General features: G+C 37.4%; 1 protein-coding gene across 1 annotated transcript in view; it reads right to left on the minus strand.

Annotated features, from left to right (window-relative positions):
- Positions 1 to 3,051: 3,051 nt before the first annotated feature.
- Positions 3,052 to 19,089, minus strand: part of DAGLB (diacylglycerol lipase beta) — a 57,180-nt gene continuing 41,142 nt past the window's right edge. The window contains exons 6-15 of the mRNA XM_036741448.1: positions 18,822 to 18,949; positions 12,951 to 13,077; positions 11,066 to 11,149; positions 10,390 to 10,467; positions 7,973 to 8,053; positions 7,692 to 7,819; positions 6,970 to 7,038; positions 6,805 to 6,877; positions 5,884 to 6,134; positions 3,052 to 4,575 (exon numbers count right to left, since the gene is read on the minus strand). Coding sequence (XP_036597343.1) covers positions 4,383 to 4,575; positions 5,884 to 6,134; positions 6,805 to 6,877; positions 6,970 to 7,038; positions 7,692 to 7,819; positions 7,973 to 8,053; positions 10,390 to 10,467; positions 11,066 to 11,149; positions 12,951 to 13,077; positions 18,822 to 18,949 — 1,212 coding nt within the window. The 3' untranslated portion in view covers positions 3,052 to 4,382. The remainder of the gene's footprint in view (positions 4,576 to 5,883; positions 6,135 to 6,804; positions 6,878 to 6,969; positions 7,039 to 7,691; positions 7,820 to 7,972; positions 8,054 to 10,389; positions 10,468 to 11,065; positions 11,150 to 12,950; positions 13,078 to 18,821; positions 18,950 to 19,089) is intronic.

Genomic DNA, 19,089 nt, shown 5'->3' on the forward strand with positions numbered 1-19,089 from the left:
GAGACAACATACAAAAACTTAAGGGATGCAGCGAAAGCAGTTCTTAGTGAAAGTTTTATATTTCTAAATGCTTACATGAATAAAATAGAGAAAGAAGAGATCAATGAACCAGGCATGCAACTAAAAAAGCTAGAAAAAAAATAAATTAAAAATCTCCAATTAAATACCAAATTAGACATTCTGAAAAACCAAAGGAAAGATTAATAAAATTGAAATTAGGAAAGCCATTGAAGTAATAAAACTAGGAGCTGGTTTTATGAAAAAAAAAATAGATAAACCTTTGGTTAATTTAATGTAAAAAAAAAAAAAGAAAAAAGAAAACCAAATTACCAGCATCAAAAATAAAAATGGTGAATTCATCACCAATGAAGAAGAAATCAAAACAATAATTAGGAGCTATTTTGCCCAACTATATGCCAATAAATTTGACAATCTTAGTAAAATGGATGAATATTTTTAAAAAATTGCCCAGATTAAAAGAGGGCATAAAATATTAAAATAACCCCATTTCAGGAAAAGAAATGGAAAAAGCCATCAATGAACTCCCTAAGAAAAAAATCTCCTGGGCCAGATGTATTTACAAGAGAATTCAATCAAACATTTAAAGAACAATTAATTCTAATACTATATAAACTATTTGTGAAAACAGTTGAAGAAGGAATCCTACCAGATTCTTTTTATGATACAAAGATGGTGCTGATACCTAAACCAGAAAGAGCCAAAACAGAGAAAGAAAATTATAGACCAATTTCCCTAATGAATATAGATGCAAAAATTTTAAACTAAACATTAGCAAAATTTAGCAAAAAAAAAAAAATTAGTAAACATTACAGCAACCTATCTCTAGAATAATACACTATGACCAGGTAGGATTTATACCAAGAATGTAGGGCTGGTTCAATATTATGAAAACTATCAGCATAACTGACCATATCAACAACAAAACTAACAGAAATCATATGATCATCTCAATAGATACAGAAAAAGCATTTGACAAAAAACAGTTAAGTAGTCATCCTTCCCCACCCCCCAAGATTTTTTTGGGGGGGAAGGGAACAGGCTAGATTATGTTTTGACACCAATTACTTCCCAACAAATAATACCACCCCCATTCCCATGGTATTTTCCCACCAAAAAAATTAAAGAAAACCACCTTAGCATTATTTTGACTCATGGGCCATGATACTTTTAATTTTGTAGTTTACCACTTGTTAATGGAAAGTACGGGTACTTTTTACTTAAATAATTAGAACATGGAGAAAAAGTGATCATTGGGCTTTTGCTAGAAAAACTACAATAAGACAGTCCATTCCACTTTTGAATAGTTCCATTAGGAATTTTTTCTGGGACAAAAAAAGAGGGGGATGAAACTTATTTTGCTTAGACAAGGAACAAAGAAATATTTAGGCTCTTTCTTTCTACACTTAGTAACCTCATCAGTTTTCATGAACTCAATTATTATCTCTACACAGGTGACTCCCAGATTCATTTACATAACTAGCCTTCATCTTTCTATCTCCCCACATCTTAGACTAGCAAAACAGCCATCACTTGAACCTCACTATATCCAAAACAGTACCCATTCCACCCCACCCTTGAAAACCTAACCCCTCCCCCCCCAATATGTCATCAACTCTTCCTCAGTGTCATCAACTCCACATTCACCCACAAACCCAATCATTTACCAAATGTCATTTCTACCTGCTATTTCTCAGCCCCTTTTCTACTCAGAGCCAACACCTTGGCTTTGGCCCATATCACCCCATTCCTAGGCTATTCCAACAGGCTGACTGGTCTTACAGATCTTTCACCACTGGAATCCATTCTCCACACAGCTCTCCAAGTGATTTTCTTAATTGCACATCTGACCAAATCACATCCCTACTCAAATTCTAGTGGCTCCCAAGTGGATAAAATGTAAACTCCTGTTGGCATTTAAAGCCCTTCACATCCTGGTCCCAACCTAACTTACCATCCTCATGACATTATTCTCCTTCCTGAAATGGATAGTCTGGACCACTGGTATCAAACCCAAACAAAAGGGAGAAAGGGAGGCACTAAACCATACATAAGGATCCCTAATAAACATATATTTGACTTAGAAAGAAACCTATTAACATTATCTCTGTTCTCCATTTTCTTAAAAAAATATTTCCCAATTACTTTTTAATTTGGCTTCTGGCCACACTCCAGGATATTTGAGGCTGCATGTATGACATCTTGTTTTAGATATAATTACTTACTCAGTCATCCTTACACACAGCTCATCCATCTGGCTTTTGCATGTTCTTTATCTCATGCCTGAAATATTTGCCTTACTTCATAACCTCTAAATCCCTTGTTTGCTTCAAGACTCGGCTCAAGTACCACCTTCTACATGAAGCCTTTCCTGCATGAAGCCTCCAGGATCTCTTCCTCCCCAAAATACCTGTAATTCACTTTGTATATATTCTGTATATATAAATAAAAGTCATCTGCCCCATTAGAATGTAAATTCCTTGAGGGCACGAATTCTTTCATTTTTGTCTTTGTATCTCTTGTGCTCAGCACAGTGCCTGGCACATACTAGGTGCTTAATGAGTACTCGTTGGTTTGTATCAGGAAAAATTTCTTAACAATTTGATCTATCCAAAAATGGAATGTTTCAAAAGGTAATTGGTTCCTCCTCATTTAATGCCTTCAAGCATAGATGACTACTTAATGGAGATGTTGTAGTGAGCATTCCTTTTTGGGTATGAGTTGTACTAGATGGCTATTAGGCTTCCTTCCAATACTAAAACTCCATGATTCTTTTGAAGAGAATGTAGATGCCCCTAAGATGACCCTACTACCTATACAACAGACCCAGTGTTAACACAACCACCTTTAAAAATAAAAAGTCATGAAGAGCAAAAATTTTACTTCAGGATCAAGCAGCAAAAGGAAGGGTTGACATTATAATCTGTAATGAAAACACTGTCCTGGAACTCTCCAGAATGTGGATGGAATGTTCTATTCCTAAATCTAGAGCCGCTACTCCACTTCTGGTCTGCTTTTGAAGATATTATCATATTCACAAAAATTCTTAAGACTTTATTTCTATTTACAATAGCACAGTATAAACACATGCAAAACATAGTTGCTTTTTGATCACAGAGTAAAACATTAGTTCTAACTTCTTGGAAACAAATTCCATAGAAAAGTGCATCACTGTGTGACTACTGTAGTAATATGTATAAGTGCTTTGTTTTTGTTTTTTATGATCCTTGGCCCCCAAAGAGGGGGGAGAAAAGATACATCAGTTGACTATGAAAGAATTTTAAGTGAAAGATTTACAAATATCAATTCTGTTGATATTGGCAAGGAGCCCTAAAAGTGAAAAGCAAGTCCAAATAATGTAGAAAAGGCTCCTAAAGATGGCTTCGGTCAGCAAGTTCACACTGAGGGAGGAGCATTCCCTGCCCTACTCCCGTCCTGCTCTCCCATAGCTTTAGGGTGGGAGTTCTACTTCAGCAGAAGTCTGTGGTAAGGGGGACTTACCAAAAGGATTCTCAGCAAGAGTTCTCTACAAAGAGAGTTCAATATCTACCTAAGGAGTTACTGATAGTATTTTGCCTCACCTCTCCCTGAGGATAATCTTTTTATAGAAACTTTTTTTTTGGCAAGGCAATTAGGGCTAAGTGACTTGGCCAGGGTCACATGGCTATTAAGTATTTTATTGAAACTTTTAACACATCTCTATGAAGATTTCTTTTTGTCTTTTTAATGGCTAAATATATTTGGGCTTGATGGAGTTAGGAAAATCCATGATTAAAAAATGTATAACAGATTTGGAAGCCTGGGGAAAAAGGGGATCAAATAAATTTAAACTTCTGAGACAGTACAGGCCCTGTTAGGGCTGTATCTGAGGTAATTAATCCCTGCAGTTAAATTTCATGACTTAAGATATGGCTGTTAGATACAATAATAAGGATACCAACCTCTCTTTTTGCACTAAATTTCAGCCACAACTATAATGAGCCCCTTCTAAGCTGGCTATTGGAGTGAAGCAATTTATTCCATGGCTCACAGAGAAAGTGGCCACATCCTTCTTTAAGTCTCCAAAAATAATTTCCTATAGGTTCTTCTAAGATTACTTTCATGTCTAGAGGTGCTTAGTTTCTTATCTGACTCCCAGTGCTTTCTCCTCTTATACCTGATTCTGTTAAAAATGTCATTAAAGTTCATTCATTCACTCTTCTTCATACAGAGGTTTCCTCAAAGAGTACTTTCAAAATCCAAGGTAACTGTAATGAACACCCAATCTCTAATTTCTTCATAAATTATTCAAATACAAATCAGTCAATTGTCCCTGGAGTATCCAAAATATGATGAAAAATACTGTTGTTTTCCAATAGCTATGGTTATGCTACATTAAAGTCTCCTTGTGTTGGACAAGAAATACAAGTTGCTCTCTCAGAGACTACACTATCTAGGGCTCTAATGAGGATGTCTGGCATATGATCCGTTAACATTTTAGGGCCTATAAGAATTTTGCTGAATTCTGCTTCAGTTGCCCACTTTGCATTATATCGGGAAGTAGAACAGCAACAAGACCTGAAAATAAGAAAAACAAAATAAGCTCTCAACAAATGCAAACACAACTTGAGCTAACCTCAACATAAAAACAAATATTGGGAACCTGGCTCTTTCTGAGGAGACAATATAAAAATGTGTATTTATTACAAGGAGAGCACATATTGATAACAGGCTCCACCACAAGTCTGAAACCATTTATCAGTCATATTAAAACCACCTGGCTCTCCCACCTGAAATAGACTGTATGGCAAACAATTTAACGTGGCAAATGCTATTCATTATTTTGTATGTTCAATACATATAGTACTAGTTTTCATTGAGTTATTTTCTTTTTTTTTCTACTTATTTAGATTTAATTTTTCCCCAGTTACATGCAAAAACAATTTTTTCACATTTGTTTTTAAAACTTTGGGTTCCAAACTCTCCCTTTCCCCCTCCCCACCTCCACCCACCACCCCCATTGAGAAGGCAAGCAGTTCCATATAGGTTATATATGTGTAGTCATGCAAAACATATCTGTAACAGTCATGTGAAAAAAAAAAACCAGACAAAAAAAACCCAAGAAAAATAAAGTGGAAAAAAAAAGTTGCTTCAATCTATATTCAGACACTATCAGTTCTTTCTCTGGGAATGGATAGCATTTTTCATCCTAAGTCCTTCAGAGTTGTTATAGACTGTCATATTACTGAGAATAGCTAAGTCATTCACAGCTGATCATGCTACAATATTGCTCTTACTTTGTGCACAGTACATTTCACTTGGCATCAACTCATGCAAGTCTTTCCAGGTTTTCCTGAGAGCATCCTGCTCATCATTTCTTATAGTACAATAGTATTCCAACATAATCACATATCACAATTTATTCAGCAATTCCCCAATTGATGGACATCCCCTCAATTTCTAATTCTTTGCCCCCAAAAAAGAGCTGCTTGCTATAAATATTTTTGTACATATAGGTCCTTTTCCTTTTTGTTTTTCATCTCATTTGGGACACAGACCTAGTAGTGGTATTGTAATGCCAAAGGGTATGTATGCATGGTTCCACAGTCCCAAATCATTCTATAGAATGGTTTAATCAATTCACAACTCCAACACCAGTACATTAACGTCTCTTTTTTCCCACATCCCCTCCATCATTTGTCATTTGCCATTTCTGTCCTATTATCTAATCTAATAGGTATGAGATAGTACCTCAGAATTGTTTTAACTCACATTTCTCCAATCAATAGTGAGTTAGAATATTTTTTTCATATGGCTATAGATAGCTTTAATTACTTCATCTGCAAACTGATTATATCTTTTCATTAAGCTGTTTTCTATACTCACCTCCCTGAACTGTCATCCTCAACAAGGTGAATAATTCTTCCAGGAGGATACAGATGAGGATATCTAGTTGGGGATTCTCTAGGAGATTCATCAAAAACATTGTATGAAGGTGACCCATGTATCAACAGACTTTGCTCTCCCAGCAGAGGCTGAGTCAGGTCTAACTGGTTTCCCCCTTCCAACTCTGTTGGGAAGTTATCTGGATCCCCTCCAAACAGTTCATACCAACATCCATGCAACAGGATCTTATACTGGATTATAACCAAAAACATGAGAAAGATTATTACGTAGGACCTTAATATTTATGTCTTGTTATATTAAAACTTATGAAGACTCTGGATTCTGCAAATCAATCATAATACATGGCTAAGTAATTGCATAAAAGGCAATATATACAAGTGAACCAAAATCAATTCCATATCAATCATCTCAAGTTGTGATACATTACCTATCTGAGAACTAATCATTCAACCTAATTTGGGTCACAGCACTTTCCTGGGGACGTGTTACTCTAAACACCAGACAAAAAAAGTCAAATAAATAACTTTGATATGATCATAGGCTACTAACAGTTGGAAGGGGTCTTTGAAGTTATCTAGTCCAGGGCTTCTTAAACTTTTTCTAATCACAACGCCTTCAGTGCTTCTTAAACTGTGGGTCCTGACCCACGGTTTTAAGAAGAGCTAAATTCTAGTCCAACCCATTCATTTTCTAGATGAGGAAACAGGACAGTAAGATAAGTATCAATGAAAATGGCTTGTGGTACAATAATAGGAAGGATTTCTCAAGAGCATTAGAAAAATCTTTCAATTTTAAGTTGTAAATTTCCCCCTAACATCTCCATGTACCATCTTGTCTAGGCTAAAATTTATATTTGTTGGGGAATAGAGGGAGGATTTAAAAGTCATCTTATCAAATTACCTTAGGCTTATTACAATGAGCTATCACTCTCAGTATTCTTCTCTTTAAATCTTCCAAGTTGGTCACACTTAACCTGTTAGGCATAGAAGATTAGAAGAACTCTGAAGTTTAGCTCAATAAAAACCTGGGTCCAAAGGTATCCATGTAATTATAAACCAGCCTTACCTTGGGATAACATCCTTTCCAAGAACAAGTGATACAATAAAGCTTTTGGAATATTCAGAAAGGGATTTGCTTAAAAAATAAATACATAAATAAAGTTAGTTGCATTCTGACTAGCATATCCTACCTAAGATTTTCAGTTTCCATAAAAGTTAGAGAAAATGGCTAGCTTCTAAAGGTAAGGAATACTACAGCCTAAACAACAGATTTGTTATATTTCAATAAAGCAATATATAATGTAAACAATATTGAAGTATTCAAAGTAAATGTAAAATCTCCCTCTAAGGGATTCTTCCAACTTAACCATTTTAGTTAATGTTTTCATCTATAAGCCTATGTATTAGGCCTCTTGAATTATCCTTCAATAACACTGCTCAATGCAATATACTACTTGGCAACAAAAATAACTAAAAATAATTTCTTCACTAATTATAACCCCAGATTAAATATCCAGTGTAGAACATTTATTTTGAAGAGAAGATATCTGCAATTATTTATATCTTCCTTTACAAAATGATTATCTAACTCATCCTTAACTGCATCAGTTATTAAGAGATGAACTATACAGTCAGATCTGAGGTCTATTCAAATCCCCTCACCCCCACTAAATTTTTCTTTTTTTAATTCAACTGACATCCTGAGTGTGAAGGCCAAGGGCAAAAGAACCACCACAGTATGATTATAGCAACTAGTCTGTTTCTACATTTAAGAAATCAGGCAATTACCTTAGCAGCCCCCTGGGGGGAGAAAAGGCGTAACATTTGACTTCTGGATAGGAATTTTTGAGCATGATGGCTAATAAAGAAGCTGCTCCTGCCCCCAAGCTGTGACCTACTACAACAAGCTGGTATTCCTACACACACACACACACACACAAGAAAAAAAACCAAGCAGAATCTAAGTGAGCAGGTAATACACATTTTTTACTACAACAAAACACTTATGATCAAAAGACTTAGCACCAAAGTGGAATTTGAAATTTGGTATTAAAAAAAATAAACCTCACAGGGGCAATGCTGAATGCTTGACTCAAAATTCCATCGTTGATCAATCTTTGGTAAACATATTTGGCAGCCTGAGAAATCCCCTAGAAGTCCAGAGAGGGAAAAAAACATTTATAATCCCAAAGGAGGAAGTTTCAGCTATGATTTGATTTTAAAAAACATTGTGTTCTCAAATCCATCCCATAGCTGGCCTACTAACCCTCTGTCTTCATCTTCTCAATTGTTCCACATATATGCTTATGAAAACAAACACTGGAAATGGAACCTTGAAGTAAAATGAAAATATAGTGTTCTAAGTGAATCGATAGTCACAACATTTATTGAGTGCCTTCCTGTGTACTGGCAAGACAGAAGGGCTAGAACCAGTAAGAAGTAGTTAGGAGAGGGGAGATTCATTCTAAATAAGGTTTTTGTAACAGATCAGGACTGTCCAACAAAGGAATGGGCTTCTCATCACAGGAAGTGTTAAAGTAAACTGTTAGGAGACATTTTAAAGGGAATTCCTACACAGAATGCAGGGTTTCAGTAGATGATTTCTAAGGCCTTTTCAACTCTTAAGATTTTATAGCTTTATAATTCTTTGCATAAAATAGTAAATGCAGGCACTACAGTAAAGGAACAACTTAAGTGAAAACAAGGCTATTGGACCCAAGAGTTGTGCACTTCTAGTGACAACTGGAAAATGTTTGCAGATGTGACCTACATACTCTTGGGTATCAACACTGAGTGAAAAAGGAAAGGCCTACACCCATATTAAAAAAAAAAAATTATAGCAGCACCTTTGGTTGTAGCAAAGAACTGAAAAAAAAAAGTGGGTGCCCATCAAGTGGGGAATGGCTGAACAAATTATAGTATATTAATGTAACAGAATATATTTATGGTGTAAAAAATGACAAAAGGGACAGATTCAGAGGAACTCCAAAAGACTTATATAAACTACTGCAGAGTGAAGTGTGAAGATCAGGAAAACTATTTATATGACTACAATAATGTAAAGGGAAAAAAACTTGACAATTTTAAGAAGTGTGATCATTTTAATGACCAATCACAACTCCAAAAGGCTGATGATGAAGTACGTATCCCACTTGTTGGCACAGAGGTGATGGATTGGAGGTACAGAGTAAGACACGCATTTTTTCAATCATGACTGAATGTATAAATTTGCTTTGCCTGATTTTACTTATCTGCTACAAAGAAAGGCTTTTATTTTGAGAAAGGTGAGAGCTGTGGGAAGGAGTAGGTGGGTAGTTATAATGATGAAAAAAAGGAAGAAAAGATCGTCAATAAAACGTTTTAAAAAATACACAGAAGAGATCAGAAGGAACTTCAGAAGTATACAGGGACAAGCAGGGTAAGAGTGGCAGTATTATGTCATGTTTAATAAATGTTTTAAAAAACTAAGTTTCATATACATCCTCTTTTACTCTTCTTTATACAAAGAAATGTGGATTTGGTGATGTTTATCAAGTTCATAACAAAAAAAGGTGACGCCTTTAGTTAAAGTTCCAAACCAGTAAGAAATTAACAACAATTGAGGCCAAAGCAACTCAAGAACTTGAGATCCAAAGGAGTTTTCTTCATTAGGTGCATGGACTATCTTTGTAAGCTTGATTTAAAATTTCTTTCCATTTTTGGAACATGTAAAAACCCAGGAGATTTTTATTACAATCTTTCACAAATTTCAGAACCAATAAGTTCTCAAAAAGGCTAAAGAAAAATGGACTTTTTCAAACTCAAAAACATCAATGTAGTTTACTAGTTTAGAAAATGAGGCTATATTTTGATAGATACTGAATACTTTCAATGCTAATTTAAGCATCAAGGCATGGCACTTCAGGTATAATTTTTCTTGATCATTCTTACATTACCAGCAGTTGTATTCCCTTTTGAAATTAAATTACATTTTAAAGGATTTGAAATGACCCAAAGGAAAACAATGTATTTCTTTTTTCCTTATGATGACAAATTAAAATTAAGATTTCCAAAATAAGTAAAAAAAACTGCTAACCAAAACAAAAACATATTTTGCATATGCAAACAAAAATTGGGTCAGATGAAGACTACTGTAGTTTATACAAGCTTCTACGTTATAATTCTGAACAAATGACTGGTGTCTTATTTTCATCAAAATGCATAACTTTTTTCATTGACTACATACATAAATGTTGCATTCCTCTAGGATCACACATTTCTCTGGCCTGCAGAACACATCACCAAAGATGTGGCTCTTCTGTGTACATCTTCCACCCTGCCCAATTCAACTGACTAAACCTCTAGGTAGTTGCCCATTCCCTTAGGAGGGGATCTGAATTTAGCCAAAACCCCTTGGGCTGGAGGCAAGTATTCTTACATAAACTGACCTTTTGAGTATCTCTTTAATGGGAGAGATATGCCAGACCACAAATCACAATGCATATACCTTATGTGCAAAACAATCTTGCACCTCACATTCTAAATTCAGGCTCTCACTCTCAGCTGACAGATCAGTGAGGATATCCTGTAGAGAAAACACATTGAAAGGAATGTAACTCAGACTTTCTCTGACAGCCAGGTTTTATATTGAGTTACTTGCATACACACCTCAATACTAAGGAAGACTACTAAAAAAAATTTAATCTTTTATACAATAAATATGCAAATGTAACATGTGTCTTCAGTCAAGAAGGGCAAATTTTGAAGCCTTCTATGTCATAAATTATTAGAGCAATTTAACATAAACTACAGAAAAAAAAACACCGGTCAACACAATACAGAAACCAGGCTCTACCACAGGGGACAGAAGAGATGTCTTTTCAAGACACTGTCCCTACCCCAAAGGGTTTATATTCTAGTTAGGGAGACTAGATGAACTTTCATCTATATTAATATAACCTTTCAGTTAAAATGCAACAATTTATCCCAATTTCCGTGAGTATCCAATTCATTTTCTTGTTTTAATTCCTCAGAGTTTTCTTGCATGGCTCCCATCCCCAGCCCTGCAAGAGAAGGGCCTTATGACACCATTAGCTTACCACATTTTATCACTCTGAATATTACTATTTACCTTCCATCCTCTGTCCCCCTCATTCCTAGATCCAACATGTCAGGCTCATTACCTGAAGAGACATGGTTCCTCTTACAGCTACCACAATAGTTTCTTTCCTATGATCCAAAGCAACTAAAAAAGGAAGCTCAAACACCTGAGGATCAAAAAAATGATACTATTAAACATTTAATTCAAAAAATATGAGGCTTAATATTCAATTCAGTTCAATTAAGTAATCATTAAGTACTTATGTGCAAGGCACTGTTCCAGGGATACAATGTATTCTTGCTCTCAAAGAAGCTTATATAGTGTACTGAAGGGAATAGACAAGGGCAGAACAAGGTAAAAGAAGGAGAAAGAAAGCATTGGTGACAACAGAGAAAACTTCAAGAAGGCAGCACGTGCACTAATTTCAAGAGGAAGAAAATTATTATCAGAGGTGAGAACGCGGAGGAGGTGGAGGAAGAATGCATTCCATATATAAAGCACCACTTGTGAAAATGCATAGAGGTGGGAAATGGAATATCACATTTGAGGAAACAGCTAGTAAGTAGTCCAATATGGTTGGATCATATCAATCTTGGAGGGAAACAGTAGGAAAATAAGGGTGGACAGGAAAGTGGGAAGCAAGCCATAGAAGGCCTTAGAGTTTATATTTCATCCTAGAGTCAAAAAGGAGCTACTGAAGGTTTCTGAGCAAAGAAGTAACATGACATAATGGAATGAAGGGAGAAATCAAAAGTAGGGAGAACAATTCGGAAGCAATTAAATCAGCCCAAGAAAGAAAGCATGAATTAGGTTGGTGGAAACATGTAAGAGAAAAGGTAATGGATACAAGAGATGTTCTGGTTAAAAATCAACAAGACTGGAAATGCAAAGGGGTTGGTGGGAGAAAAGGAAGAGTCTTGGATTACTCTAAGGTTACAAGCCTGGGTGACTGAGAAGATACTCTGTTTTTAAAAGAAATAAGGAAGTCTGGAAGAGGAGAAGGTTTAGGAGAAAAGATAATGAGTTTTAGTTGCCTACAGAATATCCAGAAGGAAATGTGCAATATGCAGCTAATGATATGAGACTAGAGCTCAGGAGAGCTAGATACATAGATCTGGGAGTCCTGTGTGGAAATGATGCTTGATCCAATGGAAGCAAATGAGCTTGCTGAGAAAGAATACAAATGAAAGAAGAAGAGAGGGCTGAGGAAAGAATTCTATGTGACACCCACACTAAGACAAGAAATGAATGAAGAATCAGCAAAACTGAGAAGGGAGAGTCAGACAGAAACAAGTAGAATTAGGAAAGCAGTATCACAAAAGTAAAAAAGGTGAAGAGAGCATCCAAGAAAAGGAGGTGATCAATAATGGATTGAGAGAACATTAGGCAGCTTGGAAAGGGTCCTTTCAATGGAGTCAGAAGCTAGTTTGCAAGGATCATAGGATCATATATTTAGAATTGAAAAGGACCCCAGGGATTACCTAGTCTAAACACTTCATTTTAAGATGAAGAAACAAGGCCAGAGATGTCAAGTGACTTGGCCACGGGAGTGGAGGTAAAGGGGAGGAGGGGGGAGATGTTTATTCAAGGATATGGAGGCGGTGAATAGAGATAATGCTTTCCAGGGGTTTGACAATGAAAAGAAGGAAACTTAGGATCATATATTCAGAGAACAGGAGGGCCGAGTGAAATTTTTTAAAGAATGGGGTAGGGGCAGCTAGGTGGTACATTGAGTAGAGCACCGGCCCTAGAGTCAGGAAGACCTGAGTTCAAATCTGACCTCAGACACATGTACTAGCTGTATGACCTTGGGCAAGTCACTTAACCTCAATTGCCCTAACCAAAAGAAAAAAAAAAGGCAAAAAATAATAAACACTGGGGTAGGCAAGCTATTTGTAGATTTGGTATCTTCTTTTGTCCCATCTTATTTTACATTTTATAGAAAAAACAAAGTTTTGCTAACCTACCTTATCATGAAAGCTGATGTGAATGAAGTCCCTGTACTGTAGTCCAGTTGTCTGCAGGATGGATCCAAAATGACAATTGAGATGATCACCTCCAATAAATTCATATTCTGCTGTTCTGTTTCTGCAACTAAGAAAACAGGTTAAAATAAAGTTACTAGCTCAATCTGAGTTACAAATCAAGAAAATAACTTCACTGTCAATGCCTAGGAGAGCAAAAAAAAAAAAAAAAAAAGAACTGGAGTTTACAGTTTTCCAGATGTTTTCCTATGAGAGTTTTAGAAGATGAAAGCAATTGTTATTTAAGAACAAAAGGTTTTCTAAAAGGCAATGAGAACATAAAGGTGCTTTTTAAAAATATATTAGTGATTTTATTTAATATTTTAGTTTTCAACATTGATTTTCACAAGATTTTCAGTTCTGTTTTATAATATCTTGGTTTCTCATAAAGTCACTAGCTTCCACTTGCTCCCATTTGATTTTTAAAGTGGTATTTTCTTCAGTGGTCTTTTGGGCCTCCTTTTCCATTTGTCTAATTCTTCCTTTCAAGGCATTCTTCTCCTCACTGGCTTTGGAGCTCTTCTGCCATTTGAGTTAGTCTATTCTTTAAGGTATTATTTTCTTCAGTATTTTTTTGGGTCTCCTTTAGCAAGTCACTAACTTGTTTTTCATGGTTTTCTTGCATCTCTCTCATTTCTCTTCCCAATTTTTCTTCTACTTCTCTTACTTGCTTTTCCAAATTCTTTTTGAGCTCTTCCATGGCCTGAGCCCAATCCATATTTTTCTTGGATGCTTTTGATGTAGGCTCTTTGACTTTGTTGACTTCTTCTGGCTGTATGTTTTGGTCTTCTTTGTCGCCAAAAAAGGAATCTAGAGCTTGAGTTTGAGTCTGAGTTCGTTTTTCGCTGCCTGTTCATGTTCTCAGCCAACTACTTGACCCTTGAGCTTTTTGTCAGGATATGACTGCTTGTAGAACAGAGAGTACTTTGTCCCAAGCTTTAGGGTCCAAGCACTGCTGTTTTCAGAGCTACTTCTACTCTACCATCACCCCAGGCTCTGTCCCAGCACGCGCCTCCTCCCCCAAGAACCACCAACCAGGACCACAATACAGATCCAAACAGGGCACAGCAAGAGAACCTGGCTTTATGCCCACAAAGCACTCCTTGTACTCCCACTGTGATCTGCTGCTAGATTCCTTCCACCGTGTGAGCCAGGGACTAGGGAAGCAACTGACGCTGGTGCTCTGGAAGCAGCCTCAGGAGCTTCCTGCTGCTGCTACCTCCACTGCTGCACCACTTCCTCCACCCCCAGAGCTGGTAGCTGGACCACTCCGAACTCAATTCTGCAGTTTCTCCCTAACCTGCTCTTTGGCATTTGTGGACTGAGAAGTCTGGTAACTGCCACACCTCACTATTTCATGGCCCCAAGGCCTGTTCTGGCTGGCTGACTCAGGGTCTTGTCTATCCCGGTATGGCCACGCTGCGCTGCCCTCCACTCTCAGCACCATGTGACAGACCTTTCCCCGCAACCATCCAGGCTCTCCTGGGCTGGAGATCTGTTTCCCTCTGCTATTTCGTGGGGTCTGCAGCTCTAAAATTTGTTCAGAGCCATTTTTACAGGTGTTTGGAAGGATTTGGGTGAGTGCTTAAGCAACTCCCTGCTTTCCAGCTGCCATCTTGGCTCTGTCCCCCATAAAGGTGCTCTTGAAAGCAGACAATTTTAAACAGGCAATCCAATCTTAAATCCCCAACAGCAGGAAAACAGAACTAGTTTTCATTTAAGCAGGGACCACATGAAATCTTCATCTTTATCAGCTATCAAAATCTCCAAAACTGGCCCAAAAGAAAATCCCTAGATTTTGTAAAGTAGTGCAGAAAGTTTTAGACCTCACTGAGATAAGGGCAAAACATAAATACTACTATCCCTTTAAAGCTGTGAACTCTACTTAGAGAAATGTGTACTTCTTCCTTAGGCAATTAATGTTAATTTTTATATTTCCTCATTGTTTGCAAATTTGCTTTCCCAGATTCTGGTATTCCTGTGAATGTGGAAAAGTATTTGGATTCAGACAGCAATCTTAAAACTTGAGCAATTTAAAATTCAGATTTATATTTGACGTGATAAATAGGAAATAATTATTATTCACATCATATTTGATCTGTTCTCTGAATGGTAACTGTTGCAACTTTAAGAGCAAAAGAGATAACTACTCTGAACTGCTTTCTGAATAGAATAATACCAAAATCAACAGACAGATCGAGTGGCTCTTCCACGTAAGATGATTTGGAAATATATTCAATTGTTGTATTAGTGCTATTGGCTGGCAATAAGTTTTGATTTTTATTTCATGTTTTAAATCTATGACACAGTTTTCTGTTAGTGCCTCGTTTTTTGCATTGTGAATTTACAAAATAATGCTTTTGATTTTTGGAATGATACCTATAATGTAAGAAATTTGTAACATTAGAAAGTTAGCCCCTGGGGGCGGAGCCAAGACGGTGGCTGGAAAGCAGGGATTTGCATGAGCTCCCTACCAGGTCCCACCAAAAACCTATAAAAAATGGCTCTGAACAAATTTTAGAACTGCAGAACCCACAAAACAGCAGAGGGAGGCAGGGCTCCAGCCCAGGACAGCCTGGATGGTCACTGGGTGAGGTATATCGCGCATGGAGCTGGGACTGAAGAGGAGCAGAGCTCAGCTTGGGCTGCGGCAAGACCAACCAGACCAGGAGCTGGGCGGAACAAGCCCTAGTGCCCTGAATCAGGGAGCTGTGGCAGTTACCAGACTTCTCAACCCACAAACACCACAGACAACAGAGAAGGTTAGTGGGAAACGCTGTGGGGGACAGAGTTCGCAGTTCAGCCACTGCCCCAGGGGCAGCGGAGGTGGTGCAGCTACAGAACTACAGCTGCAGTGGCTTCCGGCCCCAGACCCACCTGGTGGGAGGAATTAAGTGGCAGATCAGAGCAGAAGTGCAGAGCCTGCTGAAGATTTTCATCAGGTCTGGGTTGGCAGTTCTTGGGGAAGGAGGAGTGCTGGTGTGGCAGAGCTGGCTGTATAGAAATAGCTCTGAAAACAACGGCGCATCCCCTCAAGCTTGGGACAAAGTACTCTCTACTCTTCAAGCAGTCATACCCTGACGAAAAACTCAAGAGTCAAGTAAGTTGGCTGGGAACATGGCCAGGCAGCAAAAACACACTCATATTCAGTCTCAGACTTTGGAATCTTTCTTTGGTGACAACATACAGCCAGAAGAAGTCAACAAAGTCAAAGGGCCTACATCAAAAGCCTCCAAGAAAAACATGAACTGGTCTCAGGCCATGGAAGAGCTCAAAAAGGATTTGGAAAAGCAAGTAAGAGAAGTAGAGGAAAAATTGGGAAGAGAAATGAGAAGGATGCGAGAAAACCATGAAAAACAAATCAATGACTTGCTAAAGGAGAACCAAAAAAATAGTAAAAAAAAATCCTGAAGAAAACAACAACTTAAAAAAAAAGACTAACTCAAATGGCAAAAGAGCTCCAAAAAGCCAATGAGGAGAAGAATGCCTTGAAAGGCAGAATTAGCCAAATGGAAAAGGAGGCCCAAAAGACCACTGAAGAAAATACCACCTTAAAAATTAGATTGGAGCAAGTGGAAGCTAGTGACTTGATGAGAAATCAAGATATTATAAAACAGAACCAAAGGAATGAAAAAGTAGAAGACAATGTGAAATATCTCATTGGAAAAACCACTGACCTGGAAAATAGATCCAGGAGAGATAATTTAAAAATTATTGGACTACCTGAAAGCCATATTAAAAAAAAAAAAGCCTACACATCATCTTTCAAGAAATTATCAAGGAGAACTGCCCTGATATTCTAGAACCAGAGGGTAAAATAGAAATTGAAAGAATCCACAGATCACCTCCTCAAATAGATCCCAAAAAGAAAACTCCTAGGAATATTGTGGCCAAATTCCAGAGCTCCCAGATCAAGGAGAAAATACTGCAAGCAGCCAGAAAGAAACAATTTGAGTATTGTGGAAACACAATCAGGATAACACAGGATCTAGCAGCTTCTACATTAAGGGATCAAAGGGCTTGGGATACAATATTCCGGAGGTCAATGGAGCTAGGATTAAGACCAAGAATCACTTACCCAGCAAAACTGAGTATCATGTTCCAAGGCAAAATATGGATTTTCAATAAAATAGAGGACTTTCAAGCTTTCTCAGTGAAAAGACCAGAGCTAAACAGAAAATCTGACTTTCAAACACAACAATCAAGAGAAGCATGAAAAGGTAAACAAGAAAGAGAAATCCTGAGGGACTTACTAAAATTGAACTGTTTTGTTTACATCCCTACTTGGAAAAGATGATGTGTATGATTCATGAGACCTCAGTATTAGGGCAGCTGAAGGGAATATGCATATATATACATGTATATACATGTACATATGTATATGTGTGTGTATATATATATGTGTGTATGTATGCATGTATATATGTATGTGTATTATGTGTATGTATATGTGTGTATGTATATATATGTATGTGTGTGTGTGTGTGTGTGTGTATAGAGAGAGAGAGAGACAGAGGGCACAGGGTGAGTTGAATATGAAGGGATGATATCGAAAAAAATAAAATCAAATTAAGGGATGAGAGAGGAATATACTGAGAGAGGGAGAAAGGGAGAGATAGAATGGGGTAAATTATCTCTCATAAAAGTGGCAAGAAAAAGCAGTTCTGTAGGAAGGGAAGAGGGGGCAGGTGAGGGGGAATGAGTGAATCTTGCTCTCATCAGATTTGACTTGAGGAGGGAATACCATACATACTCAATTGGGTATCTTACCCCACAGGAAAGAAGAAGGAAGAAGATAAAAAAGGGGGGATGATAGAAGGGAGGGCAGATAGGGGGAGGAGGTAATCAAAAACAAACCCTTTCAAAAAGGGACAGAGTCAAGGGAGAAAATTCAATAAAGGGGGATAGGTTAGGAAGGAGCAATATGTAGTTAGTCTTTTACAACATGAGTACTGTGGAAGGGTTTTACCTAATGATACACATGTGGCCTATGCTGAATTGCTTGCCTTCTTAGGGAGGGTGGGTGGGGAGGGAAGAAGGGAGAGAATTTGGAACTCAAAGTTCTAAAAACAGATGTTCAAAAACAAACAAAAAAAAGTTTTTGCATGCAACTAGGAAATAAGATACACAGGCAATGGGGTGTAGAAATTTATCTTGCCCTACAAGAAAGGAAGGGAAAAGGGGATTTGAGGGGAGTGGGGTGACAGAAGGGAGGGATGACTGGGGAACGGGGAAACCAGAATATATGCCACCTTGGAGTGGGCGGGAGGGTAGAAATGGGGAGAAAATTCGTAATTCAAACTCTTGCGAAAATCAATGCTGAAAACTAAATATATTAAATAAATTTTAAAAAAATTTTTAAAAAATTCTAAAATGCAAAAAAAAAAAAACAAAAGAAAGAAAGTCAGCCCCTCTTTTGATCCAAATGCTGTGATTTTATAAAGCTGAGTTATTACTCAGTGGATACTTTTGTCAGGATATAAAAAAGAACAAAAGGACATATATTATCATCATAGCTAGCTGCATTTGGAAAGCAGAAATTAACTGCGCGGAGCATGCTAGGTGGCCCAGTGGATAGAGCACTGAGCCTACAGTCCGGAGGACCTGAATTCAAATTTGACCTCGGACATGCATACTTACTAGCAAGTTATGGGCAAGTTACTTAACCTGTTTGCCTCAGCTCCTCATCTATAAAATGTGCTGGAGAAGGAAATGGCAAATCACTTCAGTATCTTTGCCAAGAAAACCCAGAATGGGGTCATGTAGAGTAGGACACAACTGAAACGACTCAACAACAAAAGTATGCTAACTTACCAATCACCACCAATCCTACAGAAACCTGTAAATGGATTTGTATAAATATAGAGAGGCCACCCATAAGCAGCTGCTGCAAACTGCACATAATGGTGACAGTTTTCCAATTCTGCATCCAAATCGGATTCCTAGAGGGGGGGAAAAATTCCTGTTCAGTCAAATGTGGAAAATGCCAACACACAAAAGACCTGGAACTGACGTCAAACCCCTGCCATTTCATTCTTATAATTTTGTAACAACCTCTAACTAAAAATATATAAAGGATATG

Source organism: Trichosurus vulpecula, chromosome 1 (genome assembly GCF_011100635.1).
Source record: "Trichosurus vulpecula isolate mTriVul1 chromosome 1, mTriVul1.pri, whole genome shotgun sequence".
In the NCBI taxonomy this organism is placed as follows: Eukaryota; Metazoa; Chordata; class Mammalia; order Diprotodontia; family Phalangeridae; genus Trichosurus; species Trichosurus vulpecula.